Below are 23,763 nucleotides of genomic sequence, written 5' to 3'. Positions count from 1 at the left end.
CCCTGTTGGAGTGTTCACATTCAGGGCTCTTGTTTCTATCATTCACTTTCAAAGCAATTTCCTCTCATTGTCTGTCAATACAAAATAAAACACGCAGATACAAACCTTCGAGTCATAGGGTTTTATTGGAGAGTAATGTATAAGCAAGCAGCAAGATTGCAGCAAGTACATGCACACAGAGACCAGGACAGTTTCTGGTGTGCTCAAAGAACAAAGAAAGGGCTGGGGTTTTATTAAGAAAAGAGAAAGGAGTATTAAGTTGCTTTGAAAGAAAGCTAATTGGTGCTAGTGAGCAACTGGGGGGCTGGCGGGCTCTGCTTGATGATGGCAGAATGACCGGTAAAACTTGTCTTAAAGTCACCACAGACTGTTTCCTTGGAACAGACTTACGAGATAACCTTTAGAACAGGCTTTTGTGATCCCAGTGCTCTTTCCCAGTGGCCCCTCAACTCCATTTCATTGGGCATGACAGGAATGACTCCAGATGAACTTTCACACCTCTGTAACTTCATATGGCCCCAGCCCCAGCTTCTTCCCCAACCTCTAGACTGTTCACTGGACATCAAACCATTAGTAAGTTCAGGCCACTCCACCTTCAAGACATGCCCATGTGTCACAGTCTCTCCATTTTTCTTGCTGCCACAATGATCCCCGCTTACTTGTCTGAACAAGTGCAGTGGCAACAAGCTGGTCATTAGGGCTCCTTTTTCGCCTCTCAACAACAACCAGAGGGATCTTTTGAAAATGAAATCAGACCACAGTCATTTTTCTGCTTAAATTTCTCCGATGGCTTTTGTCATTCTCAAAAAACCCCCAGAGATTCCCCCTAGCTCATAAAATGTTACATCTGGGCACAGAGACTCTTGACGTCACCTCCTTCCACCCTCCTCTCTGCCTGAAGTTTCCAGCCCCACCTGTCTTGTTTCAGCTCCTGGAACACTCTGAACTCACCCCTGCCTTTGGGTGTTAGCTCTGGCCCTTCCATCTCCCTAGAACGTTCTCTCTGCTGATCTTTGTAGAGCTGGTGATTTTTTGTGGTTAGGATCTGACCTTAAGTGTCTGTAATTCTTAGGAAATCCAACTATACAAAAAGTGAGTAAGTTCTCAAATCTGCTGGGTGCTTCATCAACTGAGTAGAAACACAGGTAAGATTTTTGTACTCAAAGCATTGCTTCAGCATCTTTACTTTTGAAAACTATAATCTTCCAGAATTTAAGTAGACAGTTCGTCATTCAACTGCCTTACATAAAGTTAGACAACAGTATCCTAGGAATCGTGTGCACTGGTGCCTGGAGAACCTGTGAGGCCACTGTGTCATGTGGCTAGACCTTGCCATGTGGTGGGGGGCCCAGGGCCCTCATCTGGGTGAGCAGGAGTTTCCCCACCTGGAAAGTAGATACAGTCACCCTTTGCTTAAGAAAAGAAATGTGTATGTGTGCATGCATGTGTGTGTTTGACCACAGGAATTCAACATGTCTTGAATCGGTGCAGTAACTTTTCTCCCCGAATACACAGCCAGAGTGCATGTGTGCAGCACTGCCTTCCAAAATTCTTCTCTAGCTTTAAGTTCTCATTAGGAGGATGGATATTAGGACATATTTATGCAATTCCTCATGGAAATAAAGGTATCTGGCTGGCTTCACGAGTAGTAAATGATGAAGAAGTGATTCAGAAACAAGAGGGGAGCTAGCAGGGCAAGGGGGGTGGCAGCTGTGCCTGGGCTGCAGTAAGGCACCTGTGGTTTCCCTGGTCCCAGAACAGTCCACCTAGCAGCAACCCGTCTTGCCCCCATTGCTGTGTCAACCACGAATGCCCACACATTCCTGTTCTTCCTGGGAGTGCCTGGGAGTTAATGAATGGCACTGCCATTCTCTTGATACTTTATATTTTACAGCAAATGTAGCTTCAGTATGAAATGTGTTAAGGAGACAATTCATTTGCTAAGGGGATAATTCATACTTTTACCCATAAGGTTTTTATGTTATGTTAACGGCCTTTTAGCTTAATGCTTTTGTGCTTTGCAAGCTATTTCTGGAATGCATTGAGTGTGTTGAGCGAGGAATAGATGTACCAGGATCTAAATCTAGTGAGTGGAGTTGAGGGGGAGGATCTCTGACAGCAGTGTGAAGATCCCAATGTCTTTTTTTTCCTTTTTTTTGAATTGGAGTCTCACTGTTTTGCCCAGGCTGGAGTGCAGTGGCATGCTCATGGCCACCACAGCCTCAACCTGCTGGGTTCAGGTGATCCTTCCACCTCAGCTTTCTAAGTAGCAGGAATCATAGGCATTTATCACCATGCCCAGCTAATTTTTTTGATTTATTGTAGAGATGAGGTCTCGCCATGTTGCCCAGATTGGTCTCAAACCTGTAGGCTCAGACAATCCTCTTGCCTCTGCTTCTCAAAGTGCTGGAATTATAGGTGTGAGTCACCGCGCCTGGAAGAAATTTTTTTTTTTTTTTGAGTAGGAATCTCACTCTGCTGCCCAGACTGGAATGCAGTGACATGCTTACAGCCACTGCAGCCTCGACCTGCTGGGCTCAGGCAGTCCTTCTGCCTCAGCCTTCCAAATAACTGGAACAGGCATGGGCCGCCATGCCTGGTTAGACCCCAATGTCAACAGCAGAATTACTGCAATGGAGGCCCCTCTCCATGCATATGAGAGCCGTGAAATTAGGGTCTCTATGTCGCTCTTGAAGGGTAAGTTTAGGATGTCAAGTAAACTTCTCTGGTGACTCCTGGGAAGAAGGTACCTTGGCATGATGTTACACCAACTTAAAAGCATATGTGATGGACCAGTATGGCAAGAAGCTTCCAACAATTCCTGCTTCCTGGTATTCACACCCTGGGGTAACCCCTTGCCCATGAGTGTAGACTGGACCTAGTAACTTAATTCTGATTAATAGAATATGGGAAACACGATGGCTTATCATTCTGGAATTCAGTTCCAAAAAATTGCGCCTGTCCCGCTATTCCCCTTTCTGGTGTTTCTCAGTGAGTTATTCTTATGAGGTCAGCTGCCCTGCTGGTGGGGGAAGGCCCATGTCAGCAGGAACAAGGCTGCCCACAGCTACCAAAGATCTGAGGTCCTCAGCCCAACAACTCACAAGAAGACTCTTGCCAACACCTATAAGCAAGCTTGGACATAGAGGGCTCCCAAGGCAGGAGACTCCACTAGCCATGGCTGACTCATGGAAACACTGTTGTTTTAAGCCACTAGGTGCTGGGATCATTTGCTACATGGCAATGGATAATGAATATCTCAGTCTGCCCTGAACAGTAGGAAGACTTCATGTGTGGTGGTACTCGGGCAGTACAGGCACTCCAACTTCATATTACAAGACAAAAGAATGAGTTCTTGGGTACTTGTGCTATACAGAATAGGAGGCAGATTTGTGTATCTCAATAAGGAGCAAGGCAGGGCTGAGTGCAGAACCTCCCTGCATAGATCTGGCCAAAACAGCCAACGGTTCCACAGCAGGATGCAGAGAAGAGAGTGTCCAGGGCACAAGCTGTGTAGTCAAATCACTGGCTCCGGATGCTCGAGTGAGGGGTACAACTTCTCGGGGATCTGGTTTCTTCATGAAAGGTTGATGGTAGGACTGGTCTGGGCCATCAGGACTGCCAACACTTTGTAATGCTTGACTTGGGCTCTCAGGCAGGTCCCACTCCTACATCTCTTTCTCATTGACTGGAAACACCATCATTAGGAATTTGTTCCTCACTGCTTTCAGGGAGCATCCCTGAAGTCACTACTCAAGGGGAAGAAGTTTGGATGGTGAGACAGACGAAGGAGGGTAGGTACTCTATGGGTTCCTGTAAGGGTAGTGCAGAGAGGTAGGTTCTTATGTTGCTCGGAAGCCCCTGACAGATAGTGGTGACGGCACCAAAGATACGCTTGGCTGATTGCATGATAGGCTTCCTCCTTTCTGATATATGTGAACTATATAACTGATCACATTTCCCCTCTTATCTTGGCTGCGAGGAAGCTCAGGGCAAGCTCAAGTTCAGTCACAGCCATTGTGCTAAATTTTATGGTTTCTATAGTTGTTTCTATTCTCTCTGTGTCTTCATTTTTCTACTTCTAGTTCATCATGTCTTTTGTCGCAAGCCAGCTCCTTTATGGAAGAAGCTGGAGGCATAAATAAACATAATAAACACAAATATACATGTTTGGGTTTTTTTCTGTAGTTGTGATAACACAAACAGAAATAGCCAGATATAAGTGGAATACACTTTTATCTTGATTAATTATTTTCCAATTTTAAAGTTAATTTGGTTTTGAGGAGGACAAAGACTTAAGTGAGCAAAATTTGGAAAAAGCATAAGTTAGAAAAATTAAAGAGAATACAAATTGCAACAATATTTGTACCGTTTTTATTTGTAAAAATAACCATCTGAATGCATTTCCATAGTATATTACAGTTAAGTACTTCATGACATTTTTGGAGCATTCAGTAGTTGCAAAAGTATTAAACTGTGCTTGAGAAGATTCAGACTGGTTTAAAGTCACTCACGGAACAAAAAGTCCTTTTCCTTATTTTTACAGTCATGACATTTACCAGAGTCATTCAACTCCAATTTATGTAAGAAAACATTGTAGACAAAATCCCACTGAAATCATCAAACAATATTTTATGCTGTTACAAATAGGTTAAGCAAAATATAACACTGGCACTAGATTTGTATCATCGTGCTTTGCAAAGATATATTGCACATGCTAAAGCATAAAATATGTAGACAAACCTACCAAAACAAAAGGTATTTGCATTGAATTTTTAGATCACTGCATAAGAAACGCATAGAATTACATCTCATACAAAATACTCAGATTGTCACTATCTTAAAATGCTTTTCCCCGGTATACTGACCTATGGTTTACAGTTTTGTGAGAAGAAAGCATTTCAGTACTGCAAAATCAAACATAATTCCCGTAGAAAACTTCAGCATTTCATATTCGTTTGAATGCAAGTAGAAGGAGAAATAGGAAAAAAGACACTTTGTACATTCAAAGAAAAGCTGAAAAGAAAAACTTACTGGTGTCATATTGCTCTGATAACACTCAAAGGAAAAATACAAAACATTTCACAGAACAGTTTCAGAATATACAGATATAAAAGGCACTCTAACTTCATATTACAAGACAAAAGAATGAGTTCTCAACTAACATGACAGGTAAGCACACCAAGTTGCTCAACAGTACAAAGAATAACTAGTGCAGCAAATGCATTTGATGTTCTTGTTCTAGTTTCATAACAAAATAATAAATCAAGCAGTGTTTACTGCCTAAAGTACCAAAACAGACGATGGTGCCCTTTTAGTAGTGATAAATAGAAATCCCCTGAGCTATTTACCGTAGAATCCTAGCAGATCATAGGCAATTTGGAGATAGTTCATGTATTTACCAAAGATAGGCAGACACTGGCAAGTAGGAAAGTGAAATGAAACACAATCCCTGTGGCTGTGGAGAAAATACAGTCTCAATATAACACATTTAGGTAAAAGCACTCAGAAACTAATACTCAATGAAAAACACAGCATTTTCTGTTTTTTTTTTCTTCGAAAGCTATTTTGCAAACATAATTTTATTTCTAACAGCTGTAATTGATATACACAGAAATGATGATTTTTAAAGTCATTTCTTAAATTAAAAAATTTGTTCTTGGGAGAAGGGAGAAATAGAAAGAGAAGGGGCGTGGGGAGGGAAAGAGAAAGAGAAAGAGAGAGAAAGAGAGAGAGAGAGAGAGAGAGAGAGAGAGAGAGAGATGGATTCAGCAAACAGTTCCTGTGAGCATGCGTGCACTTGGCTCCTTTGTCCTCCTTGTATGGTGAGAGTGGGAGGCACAGAAGGGCGGCTCATGGAGACCATGTTCCATTGCCCGCCACTGCTTTGTTGAAAGGACTCTTATACCCTCTGCTGCTCACAGGAAAACTCAAACACTACTCTACCACTTAGGCAGGCATTTCATTTTCTGCTTCAAACACCAGCTGCACAAGATTTCCATTCACTTCTAGAAAAAGACACCTCAGTAGACTGTGCTTCTTCAACACTGGATATCTCTTGCTTTCAGTGTTTTGGTAAAGATCAGGTCATTATTGCTCATGAGCAATTTATCTATTTTTTTAAAAAATTATTTTCTCTAAACAAATAAAAAAGGACAGATGACACCAAAAATTCAAAAATCAATGTTGGTGGTGTCGAAAATATTCGGTGATACTAACACTAGTTCTAGCAGTCCTGGGAACAAGTCTGTGAACCCAACATGAGCTTTACTTAAATCCAGGATATTAGGAGTGAGATTAAAGTCCCTTACAGCTGGATGAAAAATATAATACAGCATTTGATCCAAATACTGTTTAAAAAATATCTCACGTATGCTGTAAAATATACATTTCTGGGGTGAAAATGGAACAGTCATAAAATGCTGAGAGAACTGCCTTGCTTCCATACTGTCTCTTCCTCAGGTGGAGAATGCTCTGGAACTGTGGTTCTTGTTCCTCCTCTTGGCATGGGTGCCCAAACACTGCCATTATCTCCCATTAGGTTTCTGGGCCACATGAGATCCTCAGTGTATTCAGGGGAGTTTCTGGACCGACCTTTGTGCACATAGTCCACTACAAACTTTGGTTTCACCTTGCAGAAGAGCATCTGGACCGCAATGTCTTCTCAGCCCTAAGCTGGACATAGACGGGGCTGAGCAGCAGGTGTTGCCTCCTCTCACACCAATGCAGAAGGACCTGAGGGTCAGCTGGAAACTCAGCTGTGGAAATGGGGGACTTGGCCAGGGCTTGTGGCTAGCCGAGGGTCAAGGGTGTTTTTCCACTTTTTTATTATTCCAAATAAGATATATAGCCATGAAAACAGAGAACAAGGGGTATTTCCTTGGCATTTGTTTCATTTCAAATAAATATAAACATGTTTACCTCAAAAGTAGATGGACATTTCTTCTAGTTTGGCAAAAACAACAACAACAACAACAAAAAACAGGAACAAAAACCATGACCAACACATCATCAGTTACAAATGTTAAGTCGTCAACTAGGAATCTGTGTCGTAAGAAATATAAAATACAACAAAGACTAGCACACAAAAACATTATATATCAACTCCATAGAAAAGCGACTTCAGTTCTCATTTGAATTTTGAAGGAAAAAGATTTAAGACTTCCATTTAGACAGAAGTGTTCGGTCCCATGTAGAGCTGGCTGATGAACTATATACATGCATGTATACACACATGTATGTGTGCGTGCGGATGTGCATAATCTTTAAAAAGTCTCACTCTTCTTTCTGTACAGCTGTCCCAGGGGTGGCACGGGGTCCATTGGACCTAGAAGCTTGGGCAGAGGAGCAGACACAGCATTCACTATATTGGCATCAGCACCAAGCAACTGGCAATGGGTTTTACTCTCAAAATCGCCCATTTCTACTTTCCGTTCTCACTTTCTCTTTCCCTTTTGCAGTCACACTTCCACTCACTTGGCATGACCTTGGCTGAGAAACTACCTAGCATCTTACTACTGATGAACAAAGCTGGCAGTTTTGATGTTTTTTAAAAAGTTAGTATTTTGATTTGAGAATGAATTACAACAAAGGGTAGCTTCATATTAGATTTGCATATTACCTCCAAGTTTTGGTGCAATATTATTAGATAAATTTGGGCTCGATTACTTGGGCGAAAATTAGTCGCAGGCTTGTTATGGGGAACACTGGATGCCACATTTGTGTTAAGCAAAAAAAGCAAGTTCAGTTTTTCAATGCATCTGGTAACTCTAGCAAAGACCTCGGAAAGAAGTTCTGGATATTTAAATACTTACTACAGAGGGGACAGAAACAGCTGGACTCCCTTTATCACAGGCCTTATTTCTGCAGATGAACACCTTTACCTTTGGCTTTGAGTGAGGAAGTAAACATCAAAGGGAGAAGGGGGTCAAGGCATTTCCTGTCTACCTCTCCCTCCTCCCGTGGATGTGAATGTCACATGGATACACATCAAGAAATCACTGCTGAGTGTGTGAAACACAAATTCTTGCTAGCAAACAGCTGCCTTATCCCCAGAGAAAAGGAATTGAACACTTTTTATCTCTTCCTTAGGATGAGAGGTAGACTTTCCCAGAAGTGCCTTAGATCTCAGGAAATCGCAAAAGGAGACAAATGGGGCTGCCTGTGTGGGTGCTCTGCCCTGCTGTCCCGCTGCCCTCCTGGTTTAGTTCCTTTTCTATTGGCTTCTGAAAGCCCAGGCCCCAAATCCTACTTGGATACAACAGAGACCTGGAATTCAAGCTGCTTTTCCTTCCTGCCATGCGGGCAACCAAGGAAAGGCTTCTACCTTCCAAAGTCAAAAGGTCTCCGAGTCAGAGTCGTTCTCGTTGTACCCGTCCTCCGAGTCTACGTTGTTGCTGCACAGGCTGACCATGCTCCCCAGATTGGAGAGGGTCGTCCTGCTCAAATGGTCTTTTTTTAAACAAACGAAGTTGACAGCCGCCATTGTATTGGAAGGAGAGAAAGGCATCATGGTAGCCAGAATGAGGGCCAGGCAGTCAGCCACGTCTCTGTTAGGAGCGCAAGCCAGGGCCGGGGTGTGACCTGGGCGTAAGGGCAGACAAAGCACAGGTTAATCCCAGGGTCCACAGTACATCTCCAGGACCTCACAGGGAGATGTATGCTGAGTTAGAATCATGCCAGGTAAGGGGTTATTCTCACAAGTCATGCCAGGGGTGAGGCAGAAGGCAGGCGGGAGATACTTCACACAGGACGGCTTTTTGTGCTTGTGTTTCTCAGTTTCTATGACTACAGCAAGCATGATTTTATTCAAGTTAGGCGAGAATCCCAGCCTTCATCTAGTGAAAAGAGACACGAGGAGTGGGTGTATGGCACAATCCACACAAAACAGCAGCACGAAAACCAGGAAGATGTTTCACTGAGCGCACACGCATGCCATGCCACGAGCCTCAGTCCAGGCCTGGGTGGGACTCTCATTCTGAGAACAATGGCTTTCCATTGTCAGGTAGTTGTGTGTCAGATTAGAAAAGAGTACAAATTGCACAACTGGAAAAGTGGGCTGTACAGTTTTGTCACTTTATATGTACTTTATATAAAAGTGTATCCCAGTGACCTGGCTTTAGAAAAATGGAATTATTTGGTAGATCGGACAAAGGAAGGCACTGGTAAAAATTTACTATCATTTAGGAGAAATTGAGCAGAATTTTAACCAAAGTCTCCGAACTGAAATGTAACAGACAGGAGAAAGTGACCACGTTTGCCATAACTAGTCATGTCATCTCAACCCTTAGCTTAGATGGGTCCGGTCTAGATGAGAAAACGGCCTCAGCACATGAAACAGGAGATTTGTGGAGGGGCTTCGTGAAGTCTTTAATTCTTACCCCTGCTCAGCTTCATTCTGCTGACCTAAAGGGCTAGCTGCCTTCCCTGGTGGCCAAAGTCCTACTATACTACGAGTTGTGCGTGCACTCAGTCACTGAAGGGCTTGGCTCCATAACACCTACCATTGTGCTGCTTCATCATCCCTTGACCTGTCCTCCCACCCTCCCTGTGTGCAACTGCCCCAAACATTGCTAGGCCTTTGGGACGCAGCTAAGCTCTGAGCCAGGTCACAGCTCTGCTGACCCAGGTCTTGTTTCTGAGGTCACTATCAGCTGAACAAACCTGGATGCAACAGGTTTACACCAGAGAAAGGCAGAACTAACATATTATTTGGTGCATGCCAACCCTAAGGTCTGCAGTGGGGAGAAGGGGGTGAGGGACAGTGAGGCGGAAAGACCAAGGAGACAGGGAAATAAGGAACTCCGCACTTCCTAGAGGAGCCAGGCTGGGGACAGAGCAGGGCACATGCTAGGATAAGGGGGCTACGAAACCCGAACTCATAAGAGTCAGCTAATGATGTTGGCATGGCTGCTTACTTCTGATAAGTGGGCATGTGCTGCTTATTCCAACACCTGCAACAAGCAGTTAATTGAGTTACATTAATGCGTTAGATGACTTCATGAAATGCCACAATTAATGCCACATATTAAAAATTACTTCATTTCTAAATATCCAGAAGTTCCTTTTTTGCTCCCCAAGATTAATAAGCGTGGTGCTTAACATGGCAGTCCGTACAATTCAAGGAGTCTTGCATTTTCAGGTTTTCTGAGGAAGCAGAAAGTTTCTGCTGAGGAGTCTATTTAGAAAAAACACCTTACGCAGAGCAGGGAAGCTTTCAATCCTAGATGTTCGTTAAGACATTTTAATCTTGTTCCCCTCATTTCCAGAGTGGGGATATGAGTTCTAGTCTGTACTTAAAGAATAAAAAAAAAGGTTTGCTCTCAGAATGAACTGAAAGATAATCAAAGGCCTCGGTTCGCAGAAGCCCTCGAGCAGGCACCAGGGACATGTGTGGCCCCTTGCTCTTCAGCACAGACAGAGATTCGAATGCCTAATAGAAGGTGTGGTATGTCTAAGATGACTTTACCACCAGCTGAGGAGTAGAGACCCACTGCTGACATCACATGCAAAACAGACAGCCCTGGTGGCCACAGGGGGACTCTGGACTTACAGACACACAGACAGGACAAGTCATCCTCACTGGGTTTCTCACACACAGGGGCCTTCTGAGGGGAGGGAGTTCCTGCTGCCTTTTTAACTAGCCCCATCCCTCTGGCTTCACCCACAGTCATCAAAGACTTTTTCCACTCACCATTTTCATCTACAGCAAGTACACAGGCCCCCTTGGCCAGCAGCTCCTCCACGACCACCTTCAAGCCATTGCGTGCGGCTACATGGAGGGGTCTAAAAAACACAAGACCCAGCATCGGGTTGTGATACATATTTGTGTGAGACTGTGACATTTTGGTTAGTCTGTGTCACCAGAAGGAAGAAATACTTAAAAATCTACAAATCGTGCATGGATTTGTCTGTCTGTCTAATCTCTATTTATTTGAGATAAGGTCTCACTTTGTCACCCAGGCTGCAATGCTGTGGCACAATCATAGCTCACTGCAGCCTCAATCTCCTGGGCTCAAGCGATCCTCCTGACTCAGCCTCCTGAGAAGATGAGACTACAAAGCACACACCACTAGACCTGGATAATTTTTTTACCTTTTGATTTTTTTTTTTTAGAGATGGGATCTTGCTATGTTGCCCAGGCTGGGCTTGAACTCCTGGCCTCAAGCAATCCTTCTGCCTCAATCTCCCCAGTTGCTGGGATTATAGGCATGAGCCACCACACTTAGTCAATATTTTAAATTTTTTACTTTTAAAAAAAGATATATCTTGACCAGATCTTTTCCAGGAGCTAATGATCCAGTTATTCTTACATGTTTGGTCCAGATCTCACTGCAGATATTACAAGTACTCTGCATCTCAAATAATTTCAATGACAGTAAACAGAAAGATGGAGAAGGAATCAAGCTCTGGTGTGTTCTGCAGAAAGTTCTTTACCACTTGAATCACTGTTTTACATAGTTCATCAATATGACTGGTATTGATATTACCCATATATAGAAGAAAAAAATATATATATATACATGAATTTTATATATATAACCTCAAACCTCTTTATTATTACTGAACTTACAGAGATGTTTTATTGAATTTATAATACTTTAAAGAATAATTCAAATTCAGTATACTGTGCTATAAACTGCTTAATAAATTTTTGGGGGGGTGGGGAACAAGATCTAGCTTTGTCATTCAGGCTGGAGTATAGTGGTGTAATAACAATTCACTGTAGCTTCAAACTCTCTTGGCCTCAAGCGATCCTCCTGCCTCAACCTCTCCAGTTGCTGAGATTTCAGGTGTGAGCCACTGTTACAGGCTGGTTGCACTTAACTTGCCAATATTTTGTTTAGGATTGTCAGTACTTTTTGATGGGTGCTTTCAGTCTAAAACATTCACATATTCTTTTTTGCCTCTATCTTAGGCAATATAAGAACGGTAGATAACACTTGAAAAATAGGAGATCCTTATTCTCAGCACTTTATATTCTGAAATTTGTCCACATTGATCCAGCTGCTTCTATACTTCTATACGCCCATCGGCATATACTGCTTAAGAATCTTAAACAAAAATCCCTATTATTCCTTTATTTTTTCCTTTAAAATAAAATGCACAAGTAATTTCCTAAAATGGAAAATGAAGCAGCTTTTAGATCTTTCACACTGAGAGTTACACTGAATGATATTAAAATATAATCAAGACAAATAGCTTAGAAACTCTTCAAGTGTATTCTGGGAACCTGATTTATCATACTGTCATTTTCAAGGTAGAATACATAATGCTAATGCATAATACAAATTGTTTCCCCAAATATGTCAATCCATAAGCCCATATGATTTTTCTAACAGCCCACTAAATTCATATTATTACTCCAAAAATATCAGCAAAGTAAAACACAGACTTCACAAAATTCTATGAAGACATAGCAAAATAAGGTTTCTAATTCAAACGGTCTAGCAGGGTCACACATGTGGGCGTGTGACTGTTAGCTCCCAAAGACGGAGGCCAGGTCTTTGTCTCTCATCACTATGCTCCTTGGAGCAAGCCAGGCACACAGCAGGAGCTTAATATTTATTGAATCAGTGACTGCAACTCTGGGTTGAAATCACGCTTTAGTAGTTACACTTACGTCTGCAGTGCATTATTTTTTGCATTAATAAGGCTCTCGTCTTGTATCTTGTCAAGGATTAACAAGGCACATTTTTCATGACCCTGACAAAGAAAGAAAAAATAATAAGAAACAAGGGTCAGAGACACAGAGAAGTTTCTGAAAAATTACTTCATTATAATTTAAATTGAAAATGAATCTCCTCTGCTTAGAAAGCCTCTATAAGGCTATTTTCTAAGTAATTTTTTTCTTTTAAAAAGCAAACAGGCCCCAGATACTCTAGGATTCTGAATAAGGTCTATTAGGATGTGGTTAACATAGATCTGATCTAAAATATTAATATTTCTAAGATAAATTTTAAAGTTAATGTCCAGAGATCTAAGTCAGTTGGGAAGCAGGGAGTAGAATTAGGAGTTTCCGCTCAATCCTTCAACATTTAATATACTCCAAAAGTTCCACCTCCTGCCTCAAGCTCTCAGTGACCACTTCAAGGATCCATTTATCCTTGGAATTCTCAATAGACCTATTATCTGTATCACTTATCATCATTTATAAGGAAAGCTCATTCTTTTCTTCCTCGACCAGGGAAGACATCTCTCTGTACCTTATGACAATCAATGGTTAACAATTTTTGAAAATCAATGGATAACTGAGAGATTCTTTCACCATTTTGAGCCCAGTGCCTTTGAAAGGGTCATGGCTTCCCAAGACACTGCTAATGCTGAACTCAGTCACACCCCAGACCTAATAAATCAGAATCTGTATTTTCACAAAATTCCCAGGTAATTCATTGGCACAATGAAGTTTGAAAAGCACTGCACTTATATTCACCAAAATACTACACTTTAAAATCAACCAACTTTGTAAAACCGGGCACTTTCTGTGGTTCCCCTGTTCTTCCCAGAGTAGTGAGTGAGAAAACCAAGCAAGGAGAGGAATGGCTGGGCCTTCTGGTAACACTGGGTGTGAGCAGCCCTGTTCACTCAGACTTAACTAGACTACAGATCTCCATCCCTGTTACCTACTGGCTTCATACTATGGTGCCTTATGGGAGACCCTGAAATATAATTCTAGACATGTCCATGGAGGTTTCATGTGATATACTACTGGTGGAGTGTGAACTGTTGTGACTTTGTTAGAGGGCAATATGGACTTAAAAATGTTCATATCCTTAGACCTAGTAAGTCCACATTTAGGAATTCATCCTCAAAGAATGAGTAAGGATTCCTTAAAAAGATTTCTCTATACTAAGCCCTATCATACAAGTTGAGCATCCCAAATTTGAAAATCTGAAATCCAAAATTCCCCCAAATCCAAAACTTTCTGAGTGTCCACATAAAGGAAATGGCCATTGGTGCATCTTGGGGTTCAGATTTTTGGATGCAGATGCTCAACAGATATAATGCGAATATTCCAAAATCCCCAAAAATCCTAAATTTGAAACGTTTTCAGACCCAAGCATTTCAGATAAGGGAGACTGAACCCGTAGTAGCATGGATTTGAAAATAAGCTGTACGTCTAGTAACAGGAGATAGGCTAAATACAGGATGCATGTTCCTAAGGTGGAATGCTACACACCTCCTAAAATGCCACAACATGACATCTAGAAGAAAGATACTCGTAACATGCGAGTCAGTAACAAAACCAAGTTATAAAACAACATGATCTCACTTTTGTAGAGTCATATATACATATATATCACATTATATATACAAAATATATATTATGCCACATATACTATTTATCCGATATGTAAGCAGGAATCGCAAGCAACAGATGAACCCAATGCTATTGGCGGGGGGGACCAAACACATTCTTTGCACTAAACTGTGACCAGAAGAAAAGGGGGAAGGGGAGACACATGCATTTGCTTCACAGTTGAATGTTTTTGGCAGTGTTGCTGTACTGTCTTCCAATGGACACAGTGCCAGCAAGTGAAACTGCTCACACTCTAGACGCCACAGAATGAGGGTCTCAACCTGTGACATGGTACCCAAATGTCTCACAGTAAGAGAGACAGATACAATGGCTGCAACAAGACAGACTCCCTGTGGCAAGAACTCAAGAGGCGAATGCTACAGAACACCTATCCCTGTCTTACGGATGACACCATCCTTACCAACCCTGGCCTGTCTTGTCTTCCCCTTTCAATTCCCACATAGCTGGCAACATCCTGCAAAGTGTACATCTTAGTGAGAGTTGTGCTCCATAGTCCTAAGACAGACCAAATTCAGCGGGATCATTACTGTGTGATGACGATAATGACAGCACAACTAACAGGGGTTTAAATCCCCATACATACTTTACTACTAGCCAGATGCAAGGGTGTGTTCTGGTCCTTATCCTTCATAGCCAGGTCAGCCTGGGCACTGTTCACCAAAACATCTAGAGAAAAAGCCAGAAAGATGGTGAGTCACCCAGAGGCTAATCATATGCATTTTGAAGAAGTTACTACTAGAAACAATGACATACTTAAATTAGTACTGTTCACATAATTGCATCTAATGCTTTTAAAGGAAAGGGAGCTTTTTATTGCCATATTTGTTTTATCCAGATCCAAGTTTAACAGACATTAGTGTTAATTGCTTTTATAGTTCATTAAGTAGTTACAATGATTCTGTTATGATAGTTGGTTTCTCAATGTTGAGAAATGCCACTGCAGAAAGGGTGGCTCTTTGTGACAAAGTTCATCCATAATCAAGCAGCAAGGCACGGGAGATGCTTGTGCATAGTGTGGTGGCCTCCACACAGTTGTTGGCGGCCCTTTCCCCAGGTGTGCATTGAGAGAGGCACTCATTTCCAGATCCATATGATTTGGATGTGGGACAGGTGCCCAGGCACAGCCTACACAGCAAGCACATACCCACGGCACCCGCCTGCCCATTCTCTGCAGCCATCATCAGTGCTGTCTTCCCCGAACTGTCCACGGCATCCACGTGGGCATTGTGTCTCAGAAGCAGCTGCAGGCACTCCACGTGGTCAGTAAATGCTGCCGCGTGAAGGGGTGTCCTAGAGGTTGGAACAAACATGGTTCTAGTTTCTTTTTGATTTATGTTTTCTTTAGTAACTGTCCAAGAAACATGCATGTGGTGTTGTCTTCAGGACTGGAAATGCTTCAGTTTATAGAGATGATGTCAGGGCTCTCTAAAGGCCACTGAGGGTGGATGCTTAAGCACCACCTCTTGATTTCAGGGTGCACATCGTGGTCCAGCTCATGGAATCAGCATCTTTGCTGACCCTTTAATCTTTGAGATAGACACATTCAACAGTGTCTTCAATTTGTAGGTACTTTTAAGCTTTAAATCTATAGACAATTGTTGATTAAATAACATTGTAGGCTGGATGGCTCACGCCTATAATCACAGCACTTTGGGAGGAGAATCGCTTGAGCCCAGAAGTTTGAGACCAACCTGGGCAACATAGAGATACCCCATCTCTATAGAAAACTTTTAAAATTAGCTGGTATGGTGGTACACACCTATAGTCCCAGCTACTTGAGAGGGTGAGGTGGAAAGACTGCCTGAGCCCTGGAGGTCAAGGCTGAGATCAGCCGTAATTGCGCCACTGTGCTCCAGCCTGGGCAACAGGGTGAGACCCTGACTCAAAAAATAAAATTAAAATAAAATAAATAACATTGTAAAAAGTCTACATCATCTAATGTGAATGCTTGAGTTTCTTCAGAGGATAAATTGGCATTATTTACCAAAATTAAAACTATTGGCCTTTAACCAAGTAATTCCACTTCTGGGGCTTTCTCTCTTAGACACCCTTGGTCATGTGTTTGGTCAAGAATGTTCACTGTACTACCCTTTGAAACAGAAGAATATTGGAAACAATGCTTCAGCAGAGGGCAGGATGAGCAAATTATAGTACATCCATTCCATGAAATAACATGCAGGCTTAAAAAGAGTACAGTAAATCTATGCATTTTGATGTGGAAAGATCTCCAAGGTATACTAAAAGCAGAGTATTGTTATGGATGTTCCCATATGTGGAAAAAGAAAGATCTCTAAGGTATACTAAAAGAAGAGCATTGTTATGGATGTTCCCATATGCAGAAAAAGAACATATGCGTATATACTTACATATGTGTTTGTAGGTATATATAGAAAATATTTAGGAGAATATAACATTTATAAATAACAGTGAATAGTAGCTTTCTCTGTGGGAAGCACTGGAAATTCTGGGCTAAGAGGGAAATTCCTTTCAATTATATACCCTCTGTAACATTTAATTATTAAAAGCCATGCTTATATATTACTCTTTCAATTAAAAAAAAGCAGTGGCTTTCTGGCTATTCTGAACCCCAAAGCAGACATTAAGCTTCATGAAGATAAAAGGCACGCCATTCTAGCATCACTCACCTGCCTTTATCATCTCTACAGCTGACGATACTGGAATCTATGGCCCCAAGTAGCAATGATGCACAGCTCTCATGATCATTTATTCTAAAATGAAAGTAGATTTTAATGAAAACATCTTGCTTTTTTGCAAATTACATGCCCTCTTCCCTGTCTTCCTATGCCCTGTCTGTTTAACCACATGAAGCATTGTTGAGAAGCTGATGCAAGTATTTGTGGATGTGTTCCAGTGGCATTTGCCTGTGAGCCCTGACCCCAGAACTACTGCTTCAGGGAGGGGTTGACCACAGACACTTACAAGGCCCCAAGTCAGTGCTGTGGGATACCAGAGTGGAGCAGACAAGACTACTTTGGGTGCAAAACCACCATTCTGACCTGTTGTCATCTGCACTTTGTTCATTGATCTATGGTATGCCTCCAATACCTTTTCAATCAAATGACCTAGCTTCATGTACAGCCAGAGAACATGTAAAGTCTAATTGCCTTCAGGTTTTGAGTCCTGGGTGACCCCAGCAGGCTGACTTAACATCACCATGTCCTCTGAACAATGGCTCACATGATGAGACTGGAACAAAAATCAAATTTAGCAACAGAGGATTGTCAACATACCAAAGTGCAGAATTGTAACACATGGAAAGGTTTCTTGGCATATGATGACTCTCTAAGACCCCACCGACATATCACCAACCCTGATTTATCTTCAGGATTTGCCTAAGAGTTGACATTGTGTGTCCCGAATGCTCCCTGGGAACTGTGTCATGCCCCACAGGACTCCCAGAGAGTCACCAAACTCAGGGGCCACACTGTTGTCAGACATATGTATTTTTAGCAACAAAGTGGAATATTGTAGTCTTAACTATAATCAAAAAGCTTTTCCTTTCCTAAAAAGTGATTTCTCTATGTGTAAAGAAATTAAAGCACCCCTTGACCATCTGTGTTCTCTACTCACATTGCACAGTGCAGCGGGGTGAAGAGATTGCCGCTAAACTGGCGGAAACACTTCTGCTCCAAGAGGACTTCTATGCAGTTTTCATTACCTGTGAGGAATCAAAGTTTAGGGAGTTTCCATGAAAGAAGTTTTGCTCAACACGATCTGTTTTTTTCATTAAGTATCAAATTCTAGCTTATGAATTTTCCTGAATTGACTGAATATTCATTCCCCGTGGAATAAAATTAGCAAAATGCAAAATGTTACAAACTATGTTCACAGGTGTTTTAAGACATAAAACAAAACAGTGAAGGCCATATGATCTGGCAGAAGGAGACAGAAAAGACAGCTCATCTGCAGGCAGAGCAGACCCTGTGATGTCTCAGCTCTTGATAGACCCCTGACACAGGTGCTCCTCCATGGGTCTGAATTTGTCACAGGAAATGTCCCTTTCACAGGCCTCCTCTAACTGATTCTGCTTCCAGGGCAACCTTCCTCCAGGTCTGAGGTTCCAGTCCTGCCTTTCCAGAATCCCCTTCACTGGGCATTTTTAAACACTGAAAGTAGTTCAGTAATATCTAGTCCTACTACACACAGTCACATAAACAAAGTGCAGATGACAACAGGTCTGAATGGGTTCAGTCACAGTTGTGTATTCTAGTAATGGGTAGGAGACATTATTAGTAGAAACCAGTCCTTGAGGTGATGCATGTAAAAAAGGCTTTGACTATAAAACACACAATATAAGTGACTTATGTGGTACCAGGAATGATTCCTAGCTCAGCGGATTTCTCAATAAGTAATGAATGTATGTGGGGAATTACTTTCGACAAAATGCAAGTGGTTTCCAAACCAACTAAATTTGAGTTCAGTAAGGTCCTGGCTGTCAGCTTACTTGTCATGTGATCAGAGGCAACTTACTTGGGATCCCTGAGCCTCAGTTTCCCACATATATAAAACTGAACTAGGAGAACCTGCCCTACTTACATCATAGAGTGGTGGGAACTTTACTCAGTGAAGGTCCTAAGCGTGGTCTGTGAAGCCTGTCCAATTGTGGACAGAGCCTGCTGCTTTGAGTATCTGGTGTTGTCTCTCAGGAAGAAGGTTGTCTGCCCCCAGCCTGACTAAGTTTTCCCTCAAGACAGACATCATCAGAAACCCCTGAGTGTTTCCCAGTCATAAGGCAGGAAGGAGTTGCTTCAAGATTCAGATTGTCTTGAAATCTCCTCTTGGCTGACTCAGTGACAAATTAGTGAAAGTTTCCTTGTGATCTACCTCAGAATGATGTTGACTGGACAGTTTGAAGTATTAAAATACAAACCAAACTTTCCTTGTACCTAGAAAAAGAGGAGGCAATATCACTTATAGGAAGATTAAAAAGTATATGGGGTGATAAATATGAAAAGCCCCTCACTTCAGATGAGTCATACTGGTTGGTTTCCCAGCTACATCTAGCCTTCACCAAAACAGCCCCAGATACCACAACCCCTGTTAGCACAAATCCCGCAGAGGACCCAGCTTGAAGTGGCATCTACACATACCATTCCTTAGGTGGAGGAACATGTAGATCCTGCCCGTGACTGTGTGTAGTAGGACTAGATATTACTGAACTACTTTCAGTGTTTAAAAATGCCCAGTGAAGGGGATTCTGGAAAGGCAGGGCTGGAACCTCAGACCTGGAGGAAGGCTGCCCTGGAAGCAGAATCAGTTAGAGGAGGCCTGTGATTCCTTCCTTGTCTGCACCCAGAGAGGCCTATGAGCAGAGGTGCTCACTCTGCCCAGGGAAGATGTGGCCTGTGGCAGTGTCACTCCCACAGCACTGTCCCCTCTTGTGGGCCTCAAGTGCCAGCCTGTAGCTTGGCCTGATCAGGGTCAGGGAACCCTCATCTACCATAGGTTAAAAAAAATCAGTTCTTCTGTGACAGGGTGGGAGAAAAGCCAGGTGGAAGACATAGAAAATGTGGCTCTTACTGAAGCAAAACTATGAAAAAAAGAGGACCACAATGAAAACCTAACAGGTCTTAAATTGACATAATTAGAACACACACAAAAATCCTCACAGTCTCTACATTAAAATTTGAATAGAAGAACTGAAAATGTAAAAATAAAATTATAGAAACAAAGTAAGAAACACATGGGCAAATATCCATATAATCTTAGGGGTAGGAAACCCTTTAAAGCAAGATTGAAACCTAAACACCATATAAGAAAGACTGACAGGTGCAATGATGTAAAAGCTCAGGGTCTCTGCATGGAAAAAGACATCATAAACAAGGAGCACAAGCATTTGCAGCAGCACAAGCATTACACAACACATGGAGGATTCATATTGCCAAAAGAAGGGGCTCCCACAAACATGAGAAAAATCACTCAGCAGGAAGAAAGTAGGCGATGGATCGAGCAGAGAATTTCCAGAAGAAGAAATCCAAACAGCCAACAAATACTTCCCTATTAGATAGGGAAATACAAGTTAAAACAATGAGATACCTTTGCTTTTGCCCTTCAAATTGACAAAAATAAAAAAAGTGGTATCATTCTGGGTTGTCAAGGGTGTGGGAAAATATTTTTATACAAATGTTTGGTAACTAACAAGTTACATCTTTGTTGCAAAATAATATTATAAAATTTATTAAAATGAAAAAATATACAAGTCCTCTTAATACTTTCACTTCTAAAAAACTTAGAATTTATGGTGCTATAATATGACACACACACTGTTACATTGTTTGTAATGGGATAAAATCTGAAAGTCTGAATATCCATCAACAGGGATCTGGTTGAATAAATAATAAATTTTGGTGTAGCTATGAGATAATATATGTCTTAATACATACTGACTTGTGAGGATATCTGTAAGACAATTTTAAGTAAACGTCAACAAAAAGAAAGTTATAGAATAATATTCTGTGATTCCAGTTTAAAAAATAGATGTACATTCATTTGTATTTATTTTTATTCTTTAAAAAATCACAAAAGACACACACCAAATTACTCAGAAAGAGGGTTTGGAAATAGAAACTCAATTTTACTTTAGATGCTTCAGTACTTCTGAATTGGCAGAGTTAGCATGTATTTTGTTTTTGTTCAAATACATGAAATAAAACTGTCAAAACCTCCTGAATAGTAAGTGCGACAAAATAAATGGGAAATGTGAAACATGAAAAAGAAATACCAAAAGATAAACTATGCATCTACTGGTAATCAATTGTGACAGGTTATTAAATCATACGCATTGTTTTGTTTTTAGCTGTATTGTTTTAATTCCTTGTGGGATCCCTGGTTACCTCATATAGATCAGAAGTCCTGAAGAAAACGGATGGTACTGATTAACAAAAAAGTGACATGTTACTAATTAACTGGTACTCAGTTAAGACATCCTAGCAGTCATGGGGCTGGGGGATCTTTTTAAAAATTTCTGACCAAACAAAACCACACCACAAAAAATCTGACCAGTAACCAAGACCTATAGCCCATATCTTGCTCTCGCCCGTGCCAAGGTCACGGTCCTGGGGTGGAGAGACCAGGGAACTCCGTCCAACGACAGTGACTCACCATTGTAGCAGGCCCAGTGCAGTGGTGTGTAGCCATGGTTGTCCTTGAAGCAACAGTCCTCCTCTGAGGGAGCCATCTGGAGCAGCTCACTCAGCCACGTGGCATGGCCGCGGGCAGCTGCATAGTGCAAGGGTGTCCTCCCTCGAGAATCTTTACAGAGAATTGACACTTCCTGCTCCAGCAGCATCTGCACACACTCCTCATGTCCTGTCATGATCTGAAGCATTGTGATTGAAAACACAAAGCAAACCTCAGAGACTTGGGAATCAAAGCAGCTGGCTAAGCGAAGTTGGGCTGGACATGTGCGTGGGTCTCCAGGAAAGCAAGTGCTGCCCACACTAGGGCAGAGGCAGAATGGTCTGGCAACATCCAGTCCAAAACAACATGAGAACACCTGTCTTCTGGAAATACCCTCCCCCTCCAAACACCCACAGTAGGTTTTCTGACATGGAGAGACATCAGCTTTAGACTCTGGAAGATGTAGACTAAATCCTGGCTCCGTGCACCAGGTCAGCTGGTTCCTCTGTGCCTCCCTCTCTTCTCCTGTATACAGTTGTGGTCATAATGACCTCAGGGTTGTTGGGAGGACAAAAGAAGTAATACCTGTAGGGGCTCCCAGTCACTACACCCTTCACAGGAAGTGGGAAGTGACCAAGAAATAATAACCATGCTGACGACAATGACCATGTAGAGCTACTCGTCTTTTCATTCACCAGAGTGTTTGGCACCACCCCCAAATAGCAATTTTACGATTTCTGTTTTTGTTCATTTAGTTTATTTGACATGCTTTAAAAGGCAGCTCAGCAGCTGTGTGGGAAGAATTGTCTACCAGGCACATATATTGGCTTCACTTATAATAAAGAACAATTGGAAATGGCATGACTACTTAAACCAAGGCATCACTGAAAGACAGCATGGCTCTGGAACACCACAGAGTATTAAAAATGATGGTGCAGACAAAAGCAACATGAAAAAAGGTCCTTGGTGATTTAAGAGAAAAAAGCAGATTCTAAGTCATAGCTTCAGTATCTCTATTCTCTCTTTTTAAAATTTAAAACAAATCTATTTACAGAAAAGAAGATTGGAGATAATATGCTCCAAAAAGCAGTTATTTCCAGAGGTATGATTACTGGAGATTGTAATTTTCTTTCTCTGTGCTTAAAAAAAAGATTTTGCAAATTTTCTATGATATACATGCATTTTGCAATCAGAAAGCAGAACCAATTCCACCAACGGTAGGTGTTCACACCTTATCAAAATATATCATGAAGCCTTAAGAGCAAAACCTTCTGTGAGTTTGCCTTTGCAAAAGATTTTGCAATTTATTTTTAAATGACTGAGGTTAACTGGTTATGTTAGGTTACAATCTTTTTATTAAAAATTTGTGTAGGGAAAAATAAGTGGAAACAAGCACACTAAAAAGTTGCTTGACTAGACTGAGGAAGATGTACATACCCCTCTGTGTAAAGCTGTGCATCCTAGGACATCCACAGCATCTACGTTTGCTTCCTTTTCAAGTAACAATGAAACAGCATCAATATGTCCATATGCTACTGCAAGCATCAGTGGGGTTCTGGGGAGAGAGACAAGGAAGGCTTTTAAAAAGGAGATTAAAAAACATTCATCACTTTCAGTGGAAGACTGCCTCCCTTCACTCTTGATAATGGCTTAATATTTTCTGTGTCCTCATTCTCTATGTGTCACCTGGATAAGCTCTCTGACTCTGCTCCGGTGCCCACGTGCTATGTTGGAGGAATGATGCCTAGGGGTGCAGCAGGGAAAGGTCCTTTTCAAAATATCCATGTGAATCCCGTCAGTTTTGGAAGAATGCAGCTTTTTCTAGAGATCAGCTGAGTAGAGAGTTGTGTATGTGAAGAAGACACTTACTTCTGTCAGAGTAGCTCTGATTTCATAGAGTTCTATGTTGGACTTCTGCCTAAGTTCTCATTTGAACAAAGCTTTCTAGGGGGAGGAACAAGGGAGCTGGTACCGAAGGAGGGAGGTTCTTAGACATTAGTTCACGTGCCTGGAGATAGTTGCTCATGTTTTTCTGCCCTGCAATGCCTATTTATAAGAGAAGGTTGGATGGGGAATAGACTAACAGATGGAAATTACTTTGAAAAATAAGTTTGAAGAAGAATAAAAATCAGAAGGGTTTTAATAATGGAGATGACCTCTTGAGGTCTGTCTTATTGCCATTATTAACTTAAAAGTGGGAATACGGCAGCTTCAGAAGGGGTAAAATGGGTAGAAAGAGGGAACAAAGGAGGGAATAGACAAAAGAGCCAGGAAACATGGTCACAGACAAAAATGGTGCTTTT

General features: G+C 41.7%; 1 protein-coding gene across 1 annotated transcript in view; it reads right to left on the bottom strand.

Annotated features, from left to right (window-relative positions):
• Positions 1-7,660: 7,660 nt before the first annotated feature.
• The window catches only part of LOC103253731 (serine/threonine-protein phosphatase 6 regulatory ankyrin repeat subunit B), a 179,137-nt gene continuing 163,034 nt past the window's right edge, over positions 7,661-23,763 (bottom strand). Inside the window, exons 21-29 of the mRNA XM_021709359.1 lie at positions 22,898-23,015; positions 21,443-21,659; positions 17,912-17,999; positions 16,966-17,049; positions 15,465-15,610; positions 14,904-14,986; positions 12,623-12,705; positions 10,694-10,785; positions 7,661-8,583 (exon numbers count right to left, since the gene is read on the bottom strand). Of these exons, the coding sequence (XP_021565034.1) occupies positions 8,336-8,583; positions 10,694-10,785; positions 12,623-12,705; positions 14,904-14,986; positions 15,465-15,610; positions 16,966-17,049; positions 17,912-17,999; positions 21,443-21,659; positions 22,898-23,015 (1,159 nt within the window). The 3' untranslated portion in view covers positions 7,661-8,335. The remainder of the gene's footprint in view (positions 8,584-10,693; positions 10,786-12,622; positions 12,706-14,903; positions 14,987-15,464; positions 15,611-16,965; positions 17,050-17,911; positions 18,000-21,442; positions 21,660-22,897; positions 23,016-23,763) is intronic.

This window comes from Carlito syrichta, unplaced genomic scaffold (genome assembly GCF_000164805.1).
Source record: "Carlito syrichta isolate Samal-C Ts95f unplaced genomic scaffold, Tarsius_syrichta-2.0.1 Scaffold67786, whole genome shotgun sequence".
Lineage (NCBI taxonomy): Eukaryota > Metazoa > Chordata > Mammalia > Primates > Tarsiidae > Carlito > Carlito syrichta.
The sequence above is the reverse complement of the archived record's forward strand: the minus strand, read 5'-3'. Positions and strand labels throughout refer to the sequence as shown.